This window comes from Rousettus aegyptiacus, unplaced genomic scaffold (assembly GCF_014176215.1).
Source record: "Rousettus aegyptiacus isolate mRouAeg1 unplaced genomic scaffold, mRouAeg1.p scaffold_m13_p_2, whole genome shotgun sequence".
NCBI lineage: Eukaryota > Metazoa > Chordata > Mammalia > Chiroptera > Pteropodidae > Rousettus > Rousettus aegyptiacus.
The window spans coordinates 114,468,792-114,491,988 of record NW_023416295.1 but is presented as its reverse complement, the minus strand read 5'-3'; the positions used below and the strand labels follow the sequence as shown (position 1 = coordinate 114,491,988).

The 23,197-nt window shown below is 32.4% G+C and overlaps 1 protein-coding gene across 6 annotated transcripts in view; it reads left to right on the top strand.

The window, feature by feature from the left end:
- Positions 1 to 23,197, top strand: part of TRHDE (thyrotropin releasing hormone degrading enzyme) — a 328,473-nt gene that overhangs the window by 286,576 nt on the left and 18,700 nt on the right. For 5 of the 6 annotated variants that reach the window (XM_036238037.1, XM_036238036.1, XM_036238038.1 and 2 more), the window contains 3 exons: positions 9,868 to 10,015; positions 11,840 to 11,937; positions 12,407 to 12,514. In XM_036238037.1, the coding sequence (XP_036093930.1) occupies positions 9,868 to 10,015; positions 11,840 to 11,937; positions 12,407 to 12,514 (354 nt within the window). Of the gene's footprint in view, positions 1 to 9,867; positions 10,016 to 11,839; positions 11,938 to 12,406; positions 12,515 to 20,790; positions 21,114 to 23,197 lie in introns of those variants that run through there. The other variant, XM_036238039.1, reaches the window with a different exon arrangement.

Below are 23,197 nucleotides of genomic sequence, written 5' to 3'. Positions count from 1 at the left end.
AGTAGCTCAGTGTAAGGAACAAATCAAGGTTAGAATACAAATGCAGAAGACGTGGTTGCCAAAACCTAATTCTGGTTCCTCCGCCATATGACTCTCCACATTTGTGTGGCATTTTACAATTTACAAAAAAAGTCATCCATTTATTGTTTTTTAACCCTCAAAATGACCCTCGCAGGTAAATACAGTTTCTTCCATTTTGTAAAGAAAGAAACTGAGGCTGGAAATGTCATTATTCAGCAACTATTTTTAAGCATATACAATGAGAAGGCTTTATGATGCACACTGTGGATACACAGATAAATGACAATCCTTGCTTTGGTTTTTAATTTATTATGAAGAATTTCAAATATATACAAAAATTAGCAGAACTGTGTAATGAAGCCCCTGTGTCCATTGCTCTGTATCAACAATTATTAACTTATGATCAGTCTTATTTCATGTGTCCCCATCCAACATTTTGTACTATTTTGAAGTGAATTCTAGACATCAGAGCACTTCATAAAAGTAATTTTCACTATGTACCTCTAAAAAAGATGGCATTATTAAACACAAGGAAATTAACATTTCCTCAAAAGAATCAAATATCCAAGACATGTTCAAATTTGTAGTTGTCTCATAAATGCCATATACTTAAAACAGTTTGTCGATTTAGGATCCAAATGATATTATTGCTCTGTAATTGATTGCTATGTCTTTTCAATCTTTTCTAATCTATCGATTTTCCCCTTTACCTTTTTAAAAATTTTCTTTCCAAATTATCTGGTGAAGAATGAGGTTATTTATCCTACATGATTTCTCACAGTCTGATTACATCCTCACTCTTCAGTTTCATAGGTTCCTCTGTTCTCTCTATCACCTGTAAATTGGTACTCAAAGCTAGAGGCTTGAAACATTACAAGTTTAAATTTTTAGCAAGTTTGCTTCAGGGTTGACTCTATATGAACGTGCAAAACAAATAATTGTCTCTCTTTTTACAATATATGCGGCTATTACTATTCAATGCATAAATCCATTCATTAGAGATTGATCATGGTGATTCATTTATCCCTTTCCATTTATAAAACTAATAGTTCTTTAAAAAGAAACTTGCTCTCATTTACTATTTGGTGACTTAGTGATACAGTTTTTAGGAAAGGTGGGATAAATGCTTGATTGTTTTCCTATACTTTTCAGTTTCAAAAATAATGAGCCAGCTCTCTAGCATTTTCCATAGTGACCAAATTTTGTTTTGTTCTGTTTTTATTTAAGTGTAATTTTGATCTATGGTTTTAAATATACTTGATTAGTTTAAATCCATTGCAGTTGTTATTCTTATTGATACTCAAAATGTTCGATCTTTGGCCACAGCCTTCTTCAAGTTGGCTGCAGAGCCCAGATTAAATGAGATGCTATCACTTTGCTCTTGTAAGATTCCCATTATCATTTTTGGCAGTTCTTCTAAAACTTTTCCATCTGAGTCTTCATTCTCTTTTGTATAGCAATATTACACTATTGAAAGTTTTTTTCTTTTGAATTCATCCGCTTTTGGGACTATATCTTCTTGCTTAATTATCAACTTTTGTGCTTGTCTAAAATTTAGACCTTAGTTGTACATTTAGAAAATTACATAGGGAATTATAATGGTCACACACATTTAATTAACTGAGATGGACTATCCAGGCCCAAGAGTCTACTCTACAGTTATGTCCAGGAAGTAATTTTCCCCATGCTCCATATGCCGTTATTTGAGTCCTTCATCTTTCCCTTCTCGGTCTGAGTGTAGGACCCCCAAACCACTTTTTATAGCCTTAATTCTTTTCCTATAAAAACCTGAGGTGGAAGATGTCTTTTGTTTGAAGCATTTTCTCTATTTAAAGATTATAATTTAAAATGATTACCTCTCACTTTTTTAAAGACTATATCCTAGTACTCTATCTATTGTTATTACCTGTGTTAACAATATTTCTGAAAGCACAGTTGTTGCTGTAATGCATATTCTGCATGGTAGGTATATGGCTGCTATCTGGAATCAGTGTCTGCAGAACAGAGTCTGGGCTAAGGGTGTTCCTTGAATCATGGAGATTAAGTACTGAAGGAATACAAGGAATAGGGGTACATTAATGAAGAAACTTTTTTGGCAGAAGTGGCCAAAAATGACCAAAATCTATTTATAATGAGTACAGTAAGCATCCCATTTCAAAGTCACAGCCATGGACCCAAACACTTTCCTGCTCTATATGTTTTATCATATCATGTTTCTCTCATAAGGCCTCTATAGATTACTCCCACTTGATATCCCCCTTATTTCTCTTCTCATTTTTCCTTTTACTAGGAGATGGGAGAGGGAGTACAAAATTACTTACCAGGCCTTTTGGGAATAGTGGTAAAAATAGCACAGGCTTCGTGCAGCAAGACTGGGTTTAATTACTAGCATCACCCTAATTTGCAGTGTGACCCTGAAGAGGTTAGGTAAACTTTTGAGCTTCAGTTTTGATCTATAAAATGGAGATAGCAATATTGCTAACTTCGGAAACTGTCATAAGGATTTAATAAAATAATGCATATACAGAACTTGACACAGGGACTGACACACAGCGAATGCCACATCAGTATTGGCCACCACAGTGACAATCTCTTTTTTTTGGTCTGGAACCAACTGCTGATTGGTGAAGCCTGAAAACATGAACTCAGATATGTCAAGAATCACAATATATTATAACGTTTAGCATGATCTTTTTAATTTGGGTTTTTCATCTGAAAAAAATTAATCAGAATATATATATATATAAAGTATTGTACACAAAGATGTACATAGCTCTGTTATTTTTGATGTGAAAAAATATATATTTTTCACAAAATCATCAGCAATAGTGAACTACACTTCTCTTTGTAACATAAAATTGTTAGAATTAATCCAAAGGTAATCATGAAAAATGATAAGTAACAGAAAATTGTTATAAATTAAACATAAAAACTTAGGTATAGTATAATAAAATCTATATAAAAAGGAAAACTTTGACATAAATATTAGCTAAGAAGAGATATACCCACTTATTTTTAAGTGGTTTGGTTTAGGTGCTGTTCTTTTCTAGTTCCCTATTATTCACACATCTCTCTAAAAAGCAGTTCTCTAGGATGTTAGAAGCTTCACTGATTTATGGACCTTTAGATTAGTGATTTGACATCGTGATTCAGTAAACCCAAACTCTGCAAAATTCTGATGGAAGTTTTTATTCTTTTTACTCCCATGTGGCTCTGTAGAGCACTGGAAAATTTCACTGCCTGGTAAGCAGAATTTCATACCAACCTCAAGCATTGTATTTTCCATGGAAGTTATAAGCTATGTGGATAATTTTTCTGGTGGCCTTTCAGGCTATTTTCTTTATTTCAATTCTGGAATACCTTGCTAACTAACCTTAAGTGGAATATACAAATTTCTGTATATAAAGTATATAAAAATGTGTTTATTACTTAAATGATTTCTCACTTTCCCCGTATTATCTGATGCTGTTTAATAGTAATTAAACAGCAATAAATAATGCATATATAAGTTTTTGGAATTGTTTTCTGATATCTGCATAAGAAACTTTTAAAACAAATTTCATTCATAGCCTCTTTAAAAAATTATGGTATCTGTTTTCATGTCATCGGTTTTACTCACTAGGTATATATTTTTTTTCACAAGCATAGTCCATATAGTGAAAGAGAATGGGAGAGAGGGAGGATCGACTAGGAAATCATATTTCACTTCATTCTCATCTTGGAAGACCACATGATATTTGAGTTTGCTCTCTACTGAAACCTGAGACACCCTTTTAGAGCATAAATCAGATCCTGTCATTTCCCATCTCAAAAACTTGCAGTGGCTTTCTATCATTCGTAGAAAAACAATATGAAGCCCTGATTATTTAAGGTCCTTCATGATCTAGCACCACCAACCTCTGCAACCTCACACCCCACTTTTCTTTCTTGGCTCACTTTGCTCCAGCCACAAAGGCCTCTTTTGTTATTCTTTCAACATCCCAAATTTCTTCCTGTCTCAGGACCTTTGAACTCCCCGTTTCTTCAAGCCAGTTAGAATTCTTTTCCCACCAGATTCACTCAACCTGTTCTCTCACTTCATGCTGGTGTCTTCACTAGGCTGTACCTAATCACCCTATGAAATCATCGCCCCAATATTCACCTTTCCTTAATATTTGTTTGTTTTCCCTTTATAGCACTTGGGATTACATTATATACTTAATTTGTGTATTGGCTTTAATGTGTTAAGTGATATGATAGTGGCATGTAAACAGATGTTAAACAAAGGGAAAAAGAAAGCATTTAACCCTAGTTCAAAGTGGTATTTGGGGAGGCAGCCTCATGTGGTGGAACCAGTGTAAGCTTTCTTGTCAGTCCTGGCTTTGAATTCCAGTTCTGTCACATCTTAGCCAAATGAGTTTAGCAAGGTACTTATCTTTTGTAAATGTTAGCTTCTGTATCTGAAAAAAAAAAAAAAAATGGGCATAATTGTACTGATCTTGAGACTTCGACAGAAACTTATACTACCTTTCCATAACACCATAGCTGCTGTGTACAATAAATCATCAACATACAGTAGAATGAAATAATAAAGTTGATAGTTTTCTAAAAAAAAAAAAATTAGTTGACTTTGATCATTAAGCTAATGACCTTTCCTTTCGGGGCAAATAGCTAACATCTATTAACTCTTACAGTTAATAGCCAAACATCGATTCTGCTGCTCGACATTATTAATGCCCACTATGTTTCGAAATAAAAAAAGCAAATGTGTGTGGAAAGAGTGGTTATGGTGATGGTAGTGGAACTATACAAGTAGCAAAAAAAAAAAAAAAAAATTCTGAATGTTTTATTTTAAATTTTTAATATTAACTGAAAAACTACCCTAGAGATCATACATCACCTCTGTCAATTTACTGACAAGGAAACAGAGATTTCCAAGCCCTCTACCAATTTATTTAAATGCATGGTATAAAATAAGGTTGTTGCTTCTAGGAGAGTAGAGAAATAAATGCTAATCAGAGAGAAAAGAACAGATGTTTATATAAAGTCTCTGTTTTCTCACTAGCCATAAAGCTATTTTATTTTGTTATAGATTAGCTTATTCAAAGCTATTGGCTAGATAGCAGTGGCCTTCTTATCTTCTATCACGTGTATCATTAATAAAGAAGAGGTGCAAAAATACTATAAATATCACTCTAATAGAATTTTCCCATCCTGCTGGTATCTTTTAGCCTTAGAAAATTATGGTTATGTTTGTTTTAATATATTTGGAAACTGCTCCTGTTTTTAAGCACTATTAAGAACATTATTGCCATAATTAAATTTAGACGAAGGAACATTTAGTGAGTACCTATTTTGTGCTAGATTTTGCATTAAGCTATGAGGATAAAAAGATGGGTAAAGCAGGCATCATTTCCTTAAAGATCTCAAGCCAGTGAATAAGGGTGATAATATTCTGATAAAGTTATAATTAATATTATGATAATTATTATGAATAGAGGTGTTACTAAGGTGTTATGTGAGCCCAGAAAATAAGTGCCTAAGTCAATTTTGGAAGATGGCTTCCTGGAAGAGAAGGAAGAGGGGGGCTATTAGAACTTCTTTTGGTGGAACTTTTCACATTCCTAATTTTATGGGGCTCCATGTAAGTAACTTTTCATCTCTGCTGAAGTCAGTTTGCCAATGCCTGAATTATATATTTATTTTCTCTAGGAAATGACCAAATGGACTGTTGATTGATAGAAATACATTCCCCATGTATTTCTCTCTTTTTTTTCCCTGCTGGTGTTCTGAGGACTGGTGGAATTTCCAATCTCTGCCATAGGATCTTTCCACAAAGAGCACATAAAAAAGTCTTTTAATAATGAATAACCAATAATAATAATAAAACAGTAAACTTTTTAATTAAGCATTTCAGCAATTGCTTTAAAAATCTATGTTGTAAGAGACAGTTATAGCGTCTTCTGCATATATTGTAAAATATGAAGTAGGCTTTTTATTGCTTTAAATAAATTTTCAATTAATGAAGACTAGAATGCGATGCTCTGAAGAGTCTGAGGACTGTGCTTTTTATTTTTTCATAAGTTTCAAGCAGTCAGTAACCAACTGTTATTTGTGTATAAGCCACTCATCTCAGTACATTTGAGTTAACATTCCCAGGAATTCAGAAAGGTTTTAAAAAGTGGTTTTGATCTTAGGTGAAAATAAAGCCAATTAAGATCAGAGCATTGCCGCATCAGCTAATATAGTCTGGCTTTAATTTCCTTCATATATAAAAAAAATCTCTTGTATGCCTAAAGATATATTTTATTGCAAGCTCCTATAAATTAGAGAAGGAGGTGGAGAGGGTTTGTGTGTGTTTGGGGTGTGGTGAGGATGGGAAGAGGAACCGTGTAGCTGCATATGGGCAATTTTGCTCTATTTCTTTAACATTTGCTCCTCCTCCCCATTGTTGTTTTCTTTGATTCCTAAATCATTTCTTATGTCAACCACACCCCAACCATAGAGATTATATATATTAACTTTGTCTTTCTAAAACATTAATAAAACCCATTTAATTACACATGATGTAATTTTTTAAATTTGCTAATCCCCCCTCATTTCGCAGTGTTTCCCTGTGATGGTGCAAATTTAGGGAAACTTCATTTTAATGTCAGGCCCTAAATGTGCTCCCTACTGAGCTGATGATTTTGAGCTAATGTAGTGTTCTATTTACTGGATTCCACACACTTCCCCTATATTTATTGCATTATCGGTAGTAGTAATCACAGATATCATTACTAGGCAATTACACAAATGCATATCTAAACTAGGTAACTTATTCACCAAGATTATCTCTTACTAGTCTTAATTTTGTAATGAAGCTGATTACCCTTTTGTCCAATTGAATATAGATACATATTTTGATTTAGTAAGCTAAAGGCAAGTATATTGAATTACGCAGTAGGTAATTACACATGTTTGTAATAACACAAAATGAGGGTAATTTGAGTGTAATCTCTTTTCTAGAATAGGGACTGAATTAGAGAAGGGCTGCATTAGAGAAGGTTAACTGCTTTAAAAAATACTGCCAAACTTGTGTTAAGATCCAATGCAATAGAAGTGTATTTCCTGGTTACATAACAGAATTGAATGTGAGAAGTGGTACTTGGGCATGAAGTCACCTAGAGACCCAGGTGAGTTTCTCACATATTCAATATAAGAGTTTCAAGCTCACCCTGGAAGATTCATTTCAGGAAAGAACTTAAAGGAGCTAATGAGAGATGTCTGTGGGCTAACCTTGACCATGAAGAATATTCATATCCTATTGGCTAGATCTTAATCATATGACCACACCTAAGGACATAAAAGAGCATGTGTGTTGGTGAGCTATTAGCAATTTTTACTGTAATGACTCAAAACAGAACTTGTTCCATAGTTCTGTTTAATGAATATTTCTCTTTACTTACCTTGTCATCACTTGGCACTTCTATCTGGTTGCTTTACATTTATTTTCTTTACTCTGTGTCGGCTGTCTAAATCCAAGTCCTGACTCTTAGACTCATCCATATTAAACAATTAAAGAATGGAGAGTAAAGGCAATTTTTTACAAAATAATTTCTAATTTTTTAAAAAAAAATACATTATGCCTATGTTATTGTAATAATTTCTCAGCAGGTTAAATTGTAGATTAGAATAAAGTAGGCTAGAATAAAAGTGTTTTGGAGCTACAATAAAATGTCTTTTAGTTCAACCCTTGTATTTCACAGATAAGGAATGCAAGGCTTGGAGAGATGACTCTATTTGTCTAATTGTATAGGGAGCATTAGTAGTTACAGGCTCTTTCTCCATTTCAGGCTCTTTCTTACAACCAACTCTCTTTCTGTAACATTAGTTGTCATGTTTTTTATTTGTAGACATATTGCCCATGAAACATAAATCATTGAATAATGTCCATCCATTTATAGAGGTGAAGTAACACACAATAAATTATAATAGGCTAGTATGTTTAACTCTGTAAAAAAAATAGACCCAGACTACATTCTATATTTTTTAAACTTATTTCAAGACTCATAATAAGTTAGCTACTTACTAAAGTTTTTTTAAGCAGTGTTTTTTTTATTTCTTTAACAAAAATAATGGATTTTAGATAAATTTCCAACTAAAATTATGTAATCCATGACATGTGGATTATATAGCTTTAGAGGAAGCAAATGTATGATCACTGTGTTAATATTTAGAAGTAAAAGTTTAGGGGAAACAAGTTACAAAATCTAAAATATTGGAAGCTATGTTTCTTTTAAGGAAGAAAACAAAATTGTTATTTTTATTAAAAAAATTATATTGCTTTTCAGTGGGCGAGAAAACCTGAAAAGCAAAATTTAACTATTATTGAGACGCTACACAAGCAAAAATGAAAAATTTCCTTATTTAATTGTTGTTGTCATAGTCTTTTCTACAAGGGCGCATAAAATGGAAACTGTGCAAGAAAAGTGGCAAAAATCTAGATGTATTCCAAATCATACAAACTTTTAAAAAATTTAAAATTATGTACAAATTTGGAATTATTCTCACCATTTCTATTTACATCAGACATTGACTGTGGTTGATATTATATCACGAGTGAACTAAAAGTGTTAGAATGACACACATTGTTTTTTATTCAAGAAAAACTGAAGCACAATCTTCAGAAATGGTTTTTATTATGAACATTATAAACACAGTTGCAAGTTAATATTCATTTGTGGAGAAAGTTTTGCTTACCATATTGAGTAAGGATTAAATAATCTGGCAAATTTATTTTGAGTGAACATGAAAAAAGGCTTTGCTCCCTCCTTGTCTGTCTTCTACCAAACACAAATAAAAAGATCTATCTATTTTTGTGATGCTACAAAAGAACAATAGTTGAAATGTAGATAAAGGAGATAACCAGGTGTTGGTTCCTTTTACATTTACCTGTTCTCTGTGTTAAACATCTTTATTTGGTTGGTTATTAATGTAAAGAAATCCAGCCAAATATATAAGTGTTACTATATGTATGCATCAGGGACATTGAGGCTAAGACCATTTTTTAACGTACTGTGGATTGTCATTTTTATTGCTTTGATTTGTAAGTATTTTATATGTTATTTACTGGTGAGCAGAGACACACACTTCCTTTTGGCTTCTTTTTTGGATATACCCTCTTTAAAAACAGGTAACGAGTGTTTAGATATTTTTAGCAAGGTGCGGCTTCATATTTTTCAAAGAATCGGATATTGGTCCCCAAGGTGAAGTAGCATATAGCTTGAAAGAAAAGTCTATTCTTTTCACATTTTTGTAATTGGGACTCTATTAAAATCTAACTGATTTTCATAGGTGTTATGGAAAGCATTTTTTTAACAGGCAGGTATTGTAAGGTAACCTAGATGCAGTCAAACTATAAGTTGCCACGTTAACTTGATTGTCATTTTGAAAGCAATACATATTAAATATTATTACACAGAGCTACATGAAAAGTAAAGAGAATGCCTTGAGAAAGAAATTTCATTTCAGTAATCAATTATTTTCAATTATTTGTGACCTCTGAAGAGTTTCTGTGAAGGAACATACCTAGAGTTGAGTTTATTCAAATTTTAAAATTCTTTTCTTCTTAAAAGCATGCATTCTAATATTTTTGTGTTCATATGAATTTTGAACTCTCTAACTCCATATATTAAGGAACATTGGCATGCTAAGTACACTATATTTAAAAAGTGAATAATTTTATTTTTATAGCACTGAGTATGATTTCTTATATCATGATGAATCTTGCTTTCTGCCTTTATTTGCGTAAGTAAAAATCTTCATTTATGCATCATCATGTATATTTCCTGTATGTAATTAACATTAACTTTTTTGACTGTGCAGAGCTGGCTATTTGCCTCAGAATATTCCCCTGGAGATTATCAGATACCTGTCTGAGGAGAAGGATTTTCTTCCTTGGCATGCTGCCAGCCGAGCTCTTTATCCTCTAGATAAATTACTGGACCGCATGGAGAAATACAATGTCTTCAATGTAAAAATATATTTTTTCTTCTTTCCTATTTTCAGAAGATAAACTATTTTCTCATTATCTACTTTATTCAGCTGATTCTGAGTTATAGTCATTTCTTCTAATTTGTGTTATTTTTGTCCTCATTTTCTGTGCAACACTGATGACAATTACTTGAAGAAGAAATTTAATACAAGCTACTTTTTGTTCTGGCCTAAAAGTGTCAATTAAGCTTAAATGCCTCAGAATTGAAGAGCAAATATACATAGCAAATTCTTAAAGTTCCAACTTACTTTCCAAGAGTTAAGGGCTCTACGTTCACCAAGGATTTAACTTGGGTAGAGGATCGCAAAGATCTTAACAGAATATAGACAGTTTCAGTAAAGATTTTTAGTCATTATTTTTATCCAAAAGGGCATAGTGAATTCAATCCACTTCTTTAATTAACTAGGATAAGATCAACACTGAGGCAAAAGCCCATTCATAATTAGGTCCAAAGGGACACAAGAAAGCAAACAACAGATAATCCAAATAGACATGAAGACATGACAAACATTCCAAAATGTTACCTGACCAGATTTCCTAAACTTGAAGCCTCCTGTATCAAAATTACACTGCTGACAGCACCTAATCTAATGTAATAATCATTTGGAATAAGATTAGGATTAAGTACTGCTAATGAGCTTTTAATTTCTAAATTTCTTATCACCAGCGAGGCTTTGCATATGGGAATGTATCTCTCTGCCTTTAATCAGGTTTGAACACTATTTATTTTCATTTAGTTATTTCAAGAGTCTGTCCTATGTCTTATACAATTACTCTATTTTTTTTATGACATATTGGCTCTGCTAATAACCTACACATTTGGAATTACCATGACCAGATCTAATACAAATCTGTTTATTAGACCCATCTAAATTGTCTGATGGCCATCAAAGTTTCTTTTTATCTTATCCTAAGACTACATGAAAGCACCTCTTTTATTTATTTATTTTTAATTGGGATGATCTTGGCTTCTCGACTATTTACTGTTGTTAGTTTTGTCTCAGCCCTTAAACAGACATGCAACAAAATTATGGTACAATTCCAATGTACCAGAGAAGGCTTATTACATTTCTCTTTTCTCAACATGGAGTCACTGTAGTTTTAACTTTTGTAAAAGCAAAATACATTTTGTATATATTTGCCCTTTAGTATATCATGTCAAACACCTCAATTTCAGTAAAAGTTAAGAATTGCTTTTACTGTAATTTCAGTGCTTTCATTCCTTTGATAAAATTTAGGGCCATATTAAAGTGAGGAGAGCATATTCTACCTTGCTACCGATATTTAAATCATTAGCTGGATGTATTATTGACTTTGAAACACCACATTATTTTACTGAAGAATGTTCTGTACATGCCAGGTTCAACAATGCTAGGCTTTTGGCTGGACTTACATAATAGTTTTACATTAAATATGCTCTATGGGCATATGCATAAATATTAGGTGCTCATTTTTATAAACTGTATCTACATTTGTATATATGTATGTGTGTCATCAATATTCCTGTTTCCTTGCTTTGCTACAAAATTTGTCATCTAAAATACGTGATAGTGCAAATTACTTTATTGTTCAATAAGAAGAGTAGATTTGCACCACTGTGATTGTATTTTATTCTTATTTTTTTGTATTCAAATTCTAAATTGAATAAAACTATAATAGATCATTAGCATGCCCATAATTTTACTGACATTTTCAAGTAGGTACATTTAGAAAAAATATTTTAATTTTATTATATAATTTTAATTGTCAGCATGGAGAGGTTTAAAACTGACATTTTCTTTATTTCTCCTACCTCCCATTTAGGAATATATTTTAAAGCAAGTTGCAACAACATACATCAAGCTTGGATGGCCAAAAAACAATTTTAATGGATCTCTTGTTCAAGCATCCTACCAACATGAGTACTGTTTTATTTTCTTATTTGCTTCTTTCTCCTCAGAGTTGTTCAATAACATACACCTAGCACCATTGAGACTGTAGCAGCATGAGGCAATCATCCTTTCATTTCGCATCTTTCATTTTCCTTGCCTGGGAGGACTGCTGATGGGCAGTGTAGTTTCCACCACCTGGTACTGAGAACAAAAGCATTTCCCTGCCACGTTTTAATTTAAGATCTACCTTTATTGGTATAGTTGAGATCTGAACCTGTGCTCCTCACTGTAGTACTGTTTCCAGAGCAAATTTTCAGTATAATTAACTTTTACTCTGCCTAATTGTCTCTTACTCAATACAATAGGATTTCTGTATCTGAAAACTATTTTTGTGCTAATTATTTGCTTATCTACTGTAATGTAATGTAAGGAGTTACCCTTTCTCACCAGATATTAACATTGCTGTTTCATTTCTTTCCCCCTTTTGATGATACATAAGAGAACTACGTAGAGAAGTTATAATGCTGGCATGCAGCTTTGGTAACAAGCACTGTCACCAACAAGCATCAACACTTATTTCAGATTGGATTTCAAGCAACAGGAACAGGTAAATTGAACCAAATCCTGTATTTCTGATATGATATAATACTGCTTTCAGAGTCTCAGTGGATGCATTCCATTTATCAACTGGAGAAAAACAAGACAAGAAAAAAACACTGTAAAACTTTGTTTCAGGGTCACGGCATACAAGGAAACAGCATGAAAGCCACAATACACTGATCTTTGGAATGTTTTATTGAGTTTTAAAATAACTTTCTAAATCTAAGCCCTTATTCTTCACATATAAAGTGTCAATTTATTTTAAATTTTGATGGCTTTCCCCTTCCATGAGAACAAAATAAATGTAGACCGAACTCTGAGGTTCTTTATAAAGGTTGTGGTATTTGTTCATAAAACAACCGCAAGCTTATGATATAAATAAAATATCATAGTAAATATTAATATTAAAAACTAAAAACAAAAAGGTTATAAAAAAGATCTTTATTCTTTAAGTGACTTTTGACAGAGACCTTAAACTTGTATCTTATCTTGGACTTTCATAATGCAATATTTTAATATATATGGGGTTAAAGTTACTTAATAGAATTACTTATTGTACTAAATGTCACTTATTAATGTTAATGAAAAGAATATTAAACATAAAAAATCAAACATTAGTAATCTTACTGCAGTTTTATAACCTTCTTAGTTATCTATGTATTTCTAAGGACCATTATATTCCATTGCTTTTTGGACTTTGGGTAATTTATAATCACTCCTCTCCAATCTTTGGCAACTGTATTAAGGGGAGCCTGATCAGAAGAGTGAGGAGCTAGGTGGCATTTTGTTCAGATGGTTCTATTTTACATGCCACAAAGGACTTGTCCGGGATATGAGTGGCTGGGATTACCCCAAGGGTTACAGAGAAAGAGATTTGTTCTAAATGAACATAGAGAACCACAGAGAGTATAACCTACTTATGGAACAAATTGGTAGTGGTCTTACTGAAAATTATTTAGGTTTAAATGTCGCATTGACTCCAGATCAAAAGGTAGCCATTCTGCTTTAAAAAATCTGTGAGAGAGATCTTTCACTGTATTACTTAGTAATTTGTCACAATCTCTCATCTCCAGCATTTCCTCATTTCCCGTTTAAGTTAAGTTAATCATTTCTGGTCTTAACACTGAGCCAAGAAGGAATTATTTTATCACTATTATCTCTCAATTTATCAATTATATACTTGAAGCAGTGATTAAATCTGTCTCAGTCTTCTCTAGAATTAGAGTCCTCATTATTTAAACTTTTGCTAATGATTATCTTTTTTTGCTAACTCTTCTGAAAACCTAAACTTAAAATGTTATAAAAACTTTTTTCCTATTTTTTACTACCTCCTTTAACTCTATCACATACATATATTTAAGCTGTGAAAACAAGCATTTGCTCAAAATCAATAAATACAAACTTTTATTAAGATATATAATCTATACACATATGGGAAAAAAAGGTGAAATATATCATTTAAAGATTGTTGTCTCTACTTCTCTCCCTTGTTTTTTATTTATTTCTTTGTCTTATTTCGCTACAGACTCATGCTGTTTTTTAGAGATGATAGTTTGTTTTAACCCTTTAAAGTATTTACCCATGTTATCATGTATTCTTACCATTTACTAGTATTGAACTTACACTATGTCATTACCATAATTTCTCTAGAGAGTCTTCAAGCCCAACGTTACTTCCTACATTTTAAAATTTAGCTATTAGAAAAATGCTATGTTTAAAATAATTCACTTATTTAGCAAAATTTTATCAAGTGATTCTCAAAACCAGTTGGTAGCTAGAAAACAAAAAGAGGCAGAGCTCAAAATTGATAGAAGATACAGCACTATAAACAAATAGTTGTGTTTTGAAGAAAGAGTTAAGCTTAGGACAGTTATGAACACGAAGAAGAGGGATTACTGCCTTGGCGGAATCACATTCTGCCTCATGAAGGATGAGTAGGAGGATTCTGTTAGATGGACAAAGCCTGAATGAAGGAAGGGGTAGGTATGTATTAATATGCAAAGTGGGTTGATGGGGATTCCAGGCAGAAGGAAGGCATATGGATTGATCTTTAGTTTAATGAGTGTAGTAATTTTTTGACTTGTGAATTTGAATAATACATCATTTCCATAATTCCTTATAAATGAAAATTCATTAATAAGGTGCCAACTCATTTTGGTTTTGATGATTCTGCCATTCATTAGTGGTAAAATACTGAAATTTGGGGCTGATACTTTCATGTTCTTTTGTTATTTCCTTCATCATTTTTATATTCGCCTATTTTGCTTTCTTTTGTAACTGGGCAAATAAACATGCTAAGTGAAACTAACTCTGTGTTTACTAAGATTTGCTCAACCAAGCATATGACATGCCTAGCATATACAAGTGACCTCCTACAGTGAGGATACATGATGCTCAATGGGCTACCTAGATGTGAAGATCAGAGATTTCATCAGTATTTTTTTGGATGACAGCTTAATAATAAAATAATAATGCAATCCTGTAGTTGGTTTTGAGTTTAACTTTCTTAAATTGAGTCAATAAAGGGGAAGGCAAAGTTTCTTTTTAAATATGCCTGAAGCAACAGACCAGGCAGCTCTATTTGTTTGCTTGAATTTTAACTTAACTGGAAACTTAAAAATCATCTAAAAAAATCTCCAAAGGTAATATAGTAGTATACTTATAAAATAGTTTTGGAGATGTGACATATTTATACCAAGAAACCCAAAGGCCAAAGAGTCATGGAAATAGCAGGGATTGCAAATTATTGGGGTGCTGTGCTACTATGGAGCCTAATCTTGATACACTAGGGAGATAGGTTAAATCAGTGACATTGGGTTCAGAAAAATGGAATGGATGTGAAAGTTGATGCAGAGCAGGGTAATAGAACCAAAAAAATGCAATGAAAAGCCATTGATGGTTGCAGCAGAGTAAAATTCAAGAATTATAGTGGATGATAAATTGAGTGAGTCGACATTCTGATCCCTGTTAAAAATATTCAAATGTTGCAGTGTGATGAATTGTAATGGTGATGTCATGCATAAAAACATATTGGGCTACATTCAGCTCTTGTTAGGCTGTAATTTGAAGACTAAGTTCAGCAGGCACCACATTTCACAAAAGAGACAAATTGCTAAGCATTTGGTAAAGAACAATACAAATGATAAAAAGATCTTGAAAACCACGAGCTACAAGAGGAGGTTATGAGACCTAAAAATTTCACTCTTAAAAAAAAAGACATACACAAGATGCTAGCCTTTTTGTGTATATAAAAAGCATAATAAAAGAGACAGATCCTGGTTTCTTTCACTGGTTGGTGCAAATAAACAAGGAATAATTGGCCTAAGCTTCACTGAGTAAAATATAAGGAATGTATCATTACTGCAGATGAATTATTATTTGACAATCTCTGTATTAAAACACTGTTGAGATTGTACAGTTAACTATACAGAGATCACAATATGGTAATGTGAGGTTTTCTTTTAATAAAATAAAATTAATCTGAAATTAAGTGTTTGTCCACAATAACACAGCCTTTTAATTTTGTAATAATGTATTATTTTTCAAATAATGTTAAAGTATACATTGAAAGCTTGAAGCTGAAACCAAGAAAAGATTTAAAGTATTTAATTAAAAAATTTATTCAATAGATAGTGATATCCATTTCCTAACATATAAATTAATAACTGGTATCATCACTGCACTTAAAAAATACCCTGAAATAACAGCGTACCTCGTGCATTGTGGGAAATCAAAAATGTTTATTAAGTTGAAATGAATTAGAAATTCACTTTGAAAATAGAAAAAATAAGGCCTTTTTATAGTAAAAATTATAAGTGGAGGAGATTCTCTGGAGCTTTGCAGTATACATAAAACATGAGCTTCACTAAAACAGTTAATTATAATGTTATTAATATTGTCTTTAATAATGATAATCATAATGAAAACTACATATAGTTTATTGAGTATTTATTACATTTCAAGCTTTGAACTAAAGTGCTTTTTGTACATGCTCTCATCATTTTTATTTTCAATTTTACAGAAGATAAATCCAAAATTCATAAACGTTATATAACTTGCCAAGCTTATATAAAAGGTGCTGGATCTGGACTTTCATTCTCAGTCTCTCTGCTTTCTAATCCTACTTCAGATGATTCTATGGTGGCATGTCAAACTGCCACATATTAGTAATATATTCAAAAATGATTAAAAAAACTTTTTTAAGAAAGACACTCAAGAAATCTCAAGTACTCTCTGCTGCAGTGAGTATAAGTAATAGTTTTATGTAGATTGTGTTACATGGCATAAGCCTGTGATTCTCAAATTTGATCATGCATAGGCATCACTGGAGTGACTTATTAAAAAGTTTGCTAGGCCCCACCTCCAGAGTTCTGATTAGAATGGGACCTGAGAACTTGTATTTGTAGCAATTCCCTAGATGATGCTGGTATTGATGATCTGGGGAACACACTTAGGGTACCACTGGTGTGGGGAAAAGTTATTGTCTTCAGAGTCAGAGACACCAGTGATCAAATTGCAGATCTTCCACTAAATAGTCTTAAGAAAATCACTTGATTCCATCATCTGAAAAAGTGATAATATTACCAACCACGCATCATAAGAGTTATGTGAAAGAATGATTGTATAATATCTGGCCCTTATAGGTAATGATAAAACATTAATCATCTTTGTAGTTGTCTTCTAATTGTTCTGACCACCCCTGTGTAACGGGTGGTGTAAATTTTAAATGGGGAAACTACAAATGGTATAAAACAGTAAAGAACATGTATAGAATGCCTTCAACATTAGACCTATTCTGTAAGTTTTGAGGATAAGGATGTAACCTGTGACATAAAATATAAAACAAAATATTACCATAGAGAGTCTCAATTAAGAGCACGGAGACATTTGCCCTTTTCTCTCTGCTTAAGAAATACTGCCTGTCTTGGCCTCCAGGTAAATATTACTTTCTCTTCTCTCCCTTTAATCAGCTGCTATTTATGGCACATGCATCTCCATTTGCCATAGGTCATTTTGTCTCAGTGTAAAGAGCTCCAATTAAGTTCCTCTCCTTTTTGCCTGCTCTCTCTCCATTAATATTTGCTTTTCTTATGTGAGAACATAAAGGTGGAAGGACAAAGGAGTCTATCATGGTCTGTATATGTCTGGTCCAGAAACCTCATGTTTTCTTCTCCTGAAACTTAGATCCTAACTTATTGTCCATGTTTCCAAGTTATCGTAGTCTTATTTGCTCTGTTCTTTGCATCGTGTTTTATATTCTTCTTATAATAAATTGTCCTACTATAAATAAATAGTGTAAATAATAAGCTAAAGTTTTAACAGCCAGACATGACGTTTTAGTGCTCAGTTACCAGCATAGGCACTTTCCAGACAAGTGAACACAGCAGGGAGTCTGTACAGAGTAATGAAAAGGTCCAAACCTCCAGTGAGCTGGGGTCAGGAATTAGCTTTGCTAAATCAAGTCAGTTAATTTCTCTGAGTCTCTATCTCATTTCTAAAGCGAGGCCATTGCCTCTAAATATCCAGTGCTTATATCACCCCTGAGTCTAAAATTTCACACTCACTGTGCATGAACATAAATCATATAATTTCTTCACAATTTGTCTACTTTTGGTTCTTTTTTGATTGTACAGCTAAGGGTATATGTTCATTCATTCGTGTATTCAATAAGTATATGTTGAGCAGCTATGATGTGTCAGGCACTGTGCTAGACACTTGGATGACAGCAGTCCTTTCATTCACTGCCAACCCCTATTACTTGCTTGGCATTGAGACTATGTGCTTCATGCCCTTACACATCCTAAAGATGCAAGGTCAGAGAGAAATGTACAAGGGAAACAGAAGGTGTTAATAATCATACAAAACTAAAAATGAAACTCAGAGAAGTGCAACCAAGACATCTGTGATTTTCTGAGAGATTGTCATATGAGAATTGAATGAGATCAAGGAGATCAGGGAAGACTTCTAGCCTTGAGAGTTGGTGGTAGGAATGAAGTGGACACATTTGAGCATGGTTGAGGAAGGAAGAGTGATGAGTTAATGATTGTTTGGATATAAAGGGTAAAAGAAAGGAAGGCATCAATGAAATTCACTATAATAGTTCAATAGGGCTCAAACTTTTATGCATGTGAATTGCCTAAAAGAATACTTTAAAGTCTAATTAATTCTAAAACTCTCCATAATAGTTTAAATAATTGCAAAACTTTGACTTCTAGTATACAATGTATCCAATGAAATCAAAACACCTAAGCTATTTTATACAAACCATTAGTTATTTAAAAATATGATTATGTTCATATTTAATAGTCACAATTTTATATTTTTCCCTTTTCCTAAATTGTATTTTAATATAATATATTTTTGCTTAAAAATATTTTTTGGTTCACCATATCATAGTTCTCTGTAACACACACACACACACACACACACACACACACACACCCCAAATACAGACACACATGGATGTAATTTTTTCATGTCATAAAATCCTATGTTAAATTTTTTTATAATTGGGTTTTATTACAATTGTTAATTGTGCAGAATTGATCAGCACACATACATTGCAAACATTGACAACTAATTTTCAAGTATGAAAATAAAAATTGTTAAATATAAAAGTAAAAACTGAGATTGGCCTTTTTTCTAACTAGCTTATATATTTACAGATAAATATTACTCACTGCTAGAAGGAGAAAAGTTTCACCATCAATTCTGTTCATATTTTTATGTTAAAGTGCTGAGAAATCTTATTCATTAAAAATAAATTAGTGGTAGTAGAAAGTATTTTTTTATAGCAATGTAACACAACTCTTTAAAGTCTTTCCAAATTTTAAGCCAGAAAACACACAGTAATTTATCGCCAAATATTTTTAATTATCACCTAACGGTTAGGTTCATCTTCAAATTATATGGGACCAATAAATTTTAAAATATTGAAATCTCATTTTTTAGATATCCACACCAATATTTAGAATTTTCTATTCAGTACTGCCGTGCTATGCACCCTTGGAAGATACAAGATGAGTGAATAAGAAATATTTCTTCTCCTAGGAAGTGAGAGAAAGCAGGAGAAGGATTTTTATGAAAAGAGGAATATCTATATGAAAGTTTAGAATGTGGAACCTGATTGCCATAACACTACCCATATCTTTTGGCACTCCTTGAAAAGTTTTCCTTATACCCAGAGGAACAAACACCTTATTTTGAAGACCGCTGCACTAGGAATAAAGAGAATAAGAGGTAGATGAGATTGTCTGGGGATAGAATAGAACATGAGAGGGTTCAAGGTTAAGGACTGAGAAATCACAATACTGAATAGCTGGGTATAATCCAGATGTGAGTTGTGGCCCTTGAAGCTTAACATTTACAGTGTATTCCAAAAGTTGTTTATTTTCTCTACCGATTTTGGTATATTTTATCATTTGTTATTAATCCTCTCCACTATCAATCCAAAGGATTTATCTGTATTTAAAGATATAGATATATCTGTAGGCTATAGATGTGTAAAAAAGGTTATACACTCTTAAAATTCATCTGGAATTTATTTTTGTATATGTACCAGGAAACTTACACAATTCTTAATTTTACTTTAACTGATTTCCCATTAAAAAGTATAACTACTTGCATTCTATTTTGCCTCATAAAACAGGTAGCTTATATCTTAGTTTCCAAATGGTTCTCACGATCTTCTCAATTGTGTTTAAACATTTACTCTAAGCATTATTTTACTATGTTAGTCAATCCTGCCTTTACAAGTCATGTATCCTTTACCTCCTACCAATATTTGGCATAAAAATCGCTTTTTTTTAAAGTCAGAATATTATAAATTATTTAATTATCAATTTCGAAGAACTCAGGAAGGATGCTGTAAAGATATTGATGTTCTTAGTGGATTATGTTAAGTAGCTTAACACTGATTAATCTGTAGTTTTAGTAGCTCACATTTTTACTTGCCCATGAGGTATTACAGCATCCTGCACTGTAATTTTTTCCCTAGTTCCTTATTTCACACCTGCACAGTCAGTGCATTGTTAATAAAGAACTTTACTTACCTTGTGTATGAATTCCATCATAAATGTTCTTATAACAGATCCGTCGCGGTAAGGGGAAAATAATATAGTGAATTACCTACTTGAATGTTAGTAATACAGATTTAAAACATATTTTCGGCTAATTTCTCCCAATACAAAACTTGAGGGCACATATTTTTGTTTATTTTTATCAGATGCTTGGAAAAAATCCTTGAGGTATAATTACCTTCCTGTCGCCACCTTTCTGTTCTAGGAATTTTATACTTCAGTAGTTGTGGCCAGTCACCTCATTCTGAATCGTCGCCTGCACTTCGAAATTGCTCGTGAGACTCTTTAAAGCAGAAAGTGGTATAAGGGCTTCTGTAATAACTCATAATTACCATCAAAGATGTCATCATCATTGACATCTTACTATCAATTTATCCTGTTAATTCTTTAAAGCTAAAAAATAAAATTGTGTAACATGCTGCGTCCCTTATGGTGACATGTGCTGTGCTGCAGGGCTAATTTCCACAGTCTACATGTGGTTAGCAGTCATCTTGGATTTTATCTTTAAATAAAGTATTGTTGCTCTTTTTTTGTTTTTTGTTTTTGTTTTTGTTTTTGGTTTTTTTGCACAGCAACAAATCTATTTAATTTAATTAAGTAGGATTCATTCATACTGTTAACAGTATGAATGATTTAAGTACCAAATATACCTTGAGTCTCTGATACATTCATGGGGATCGAATAGAGAGCAAAAGCATACAGTTTCTAATTTAGTTAAGCAGGATTTATTCATACTGTTAACAGTATTTGATTTAGGTACCAAATATGCCTTGAGTCTCTTATACATTCATGGGGATCGACTAGAGAGCAAAAGGATACAGTTTCTGCCTTTCCGAAACTATAGTCCAATGGGGTAGATCAAGTCTAATCAGATGTCATATGAGTACTGTATGATTTTAACTGTATTGAGAACCGGAGGGGAGACTTATATGAAAAGGACAGTTTGACCTGCCAGCGAGGTTGACATTCCTGCAGTGACAACTGACCTGCCGTCTACAGGAAAGATACAAGTTCATCAGACAAAGAGGGAAAGGAGATGTTAAGCAGAAGGAATAGTGTATAAAAATGGCCTTCTTCCTTCACATAATTTCTCAAGATTAAAGTCTTGGTACTTTCAGAAAGTTTAGCTGATTGGGCAGAATCTGTACTGACCCAAGAACATTCTCTGGAAGTTTTGTGAATTTTTTTTTCCAGTTAATCAGTTTTGTTTTTCTTTGCTGAGAAGAGTGAAAATCCCAGTTAACTGATGATGCTCCTTCATCAAAGCTTGAGGGGAATCTCTAAAATTAGATAATGGTATTAAGCAGAAGTGTTTTGGAAAAGCTATGTAGAAGAAAAATAACATGAAGTGTAGTAAGCTCTCTGAATTAATCCTATTGTGAATTCCTTTGTCAAACTGGAAATCTTTTTCATAACCAACAATCACTATCAGACTTAATACTTGTATAAGTAGAGGTCATATTTAGGTAGTGGCTACACTTGAATATAGAATAAACTTCTATTATTATCTCTCTTTTTCCTAAACTTCTCTGGAATCATATAGAAAAATTCCACTTTTCCTCACCATTTGGAGAATTCAATACATGCTAGCTCAGTTTGGTCCACTATAGGATAAATATTTGACTAAATGTCTTAATCTGGTTGTATTTTCAATTTACTTTGTGTTGTAGCAGGGATTTTAATTGCCTCAAGAGCTATATAACAACTCCAGTAAGTGCATATTTCTATTCATTTGCTTATAGTCACATTTAGTTCGTAATCTAAATACATTAATGATTTTATATTCTAACTTAAAATGTAGAAATAATGATACACTTATTTTCCTTTTCCCAACACTTTTGGCTTTTTCTTAATGTTTTACTTTTTTTAAAAAAATTATATTACTAGCCATGCATAGAGGTAAATAGTCTATTGTATTTTGTAAGGTATTTTAATTTTTACAGAAGTATGCCTTTGAAGGGGACTTGATTAAATTTAACTTTTTTTGTTTTCGGTATAATTGACTTTTTTCTTATTTCTGCCAATAGTAATTTTCCTATCATGCTATTATTGTTTGTCTAATATAACAATTTCAGGGATTGAACTTTTGGATCATCTATCAAAAGATATGCCTATTGAATAGTTATAGAATAGCTCTGTTTTAACTGCCGAACTATTTATCACAGTACAAGTGCTAAGTGAATACAGATTTACATGGGTAACGCAGGGAGCAATGCTGATTAAACTTATAATAGTAATCATTATTATTTACTAAGCCAGAGTTGAAGCACTGACAAAAATATTTGCAGCTTCCAAAACATATTTACTTACTCACAGAGAGTAGATTATGCTGATAGGTTTAGGCTGAGTATAAGGTTTATTGCAACTACTACCAAAGATGAAATTTCTCCACATTTTCCCAAAAGAACGTAAACATTGCTATTAGCACTGATTCATTCAATAACATCAACATTTCCTTTTTGTTTATTTTTTCTCCTTTGATTAAGACTTAGGACTACTGATTCTATACATGTAAATTATTCTATCTCAAAATAAAAGTGAAAATAATTCATTAATCTTTCTAATGATAATTTAATAACATTTACCTAACATTGTGAGAACATTGATGAAAG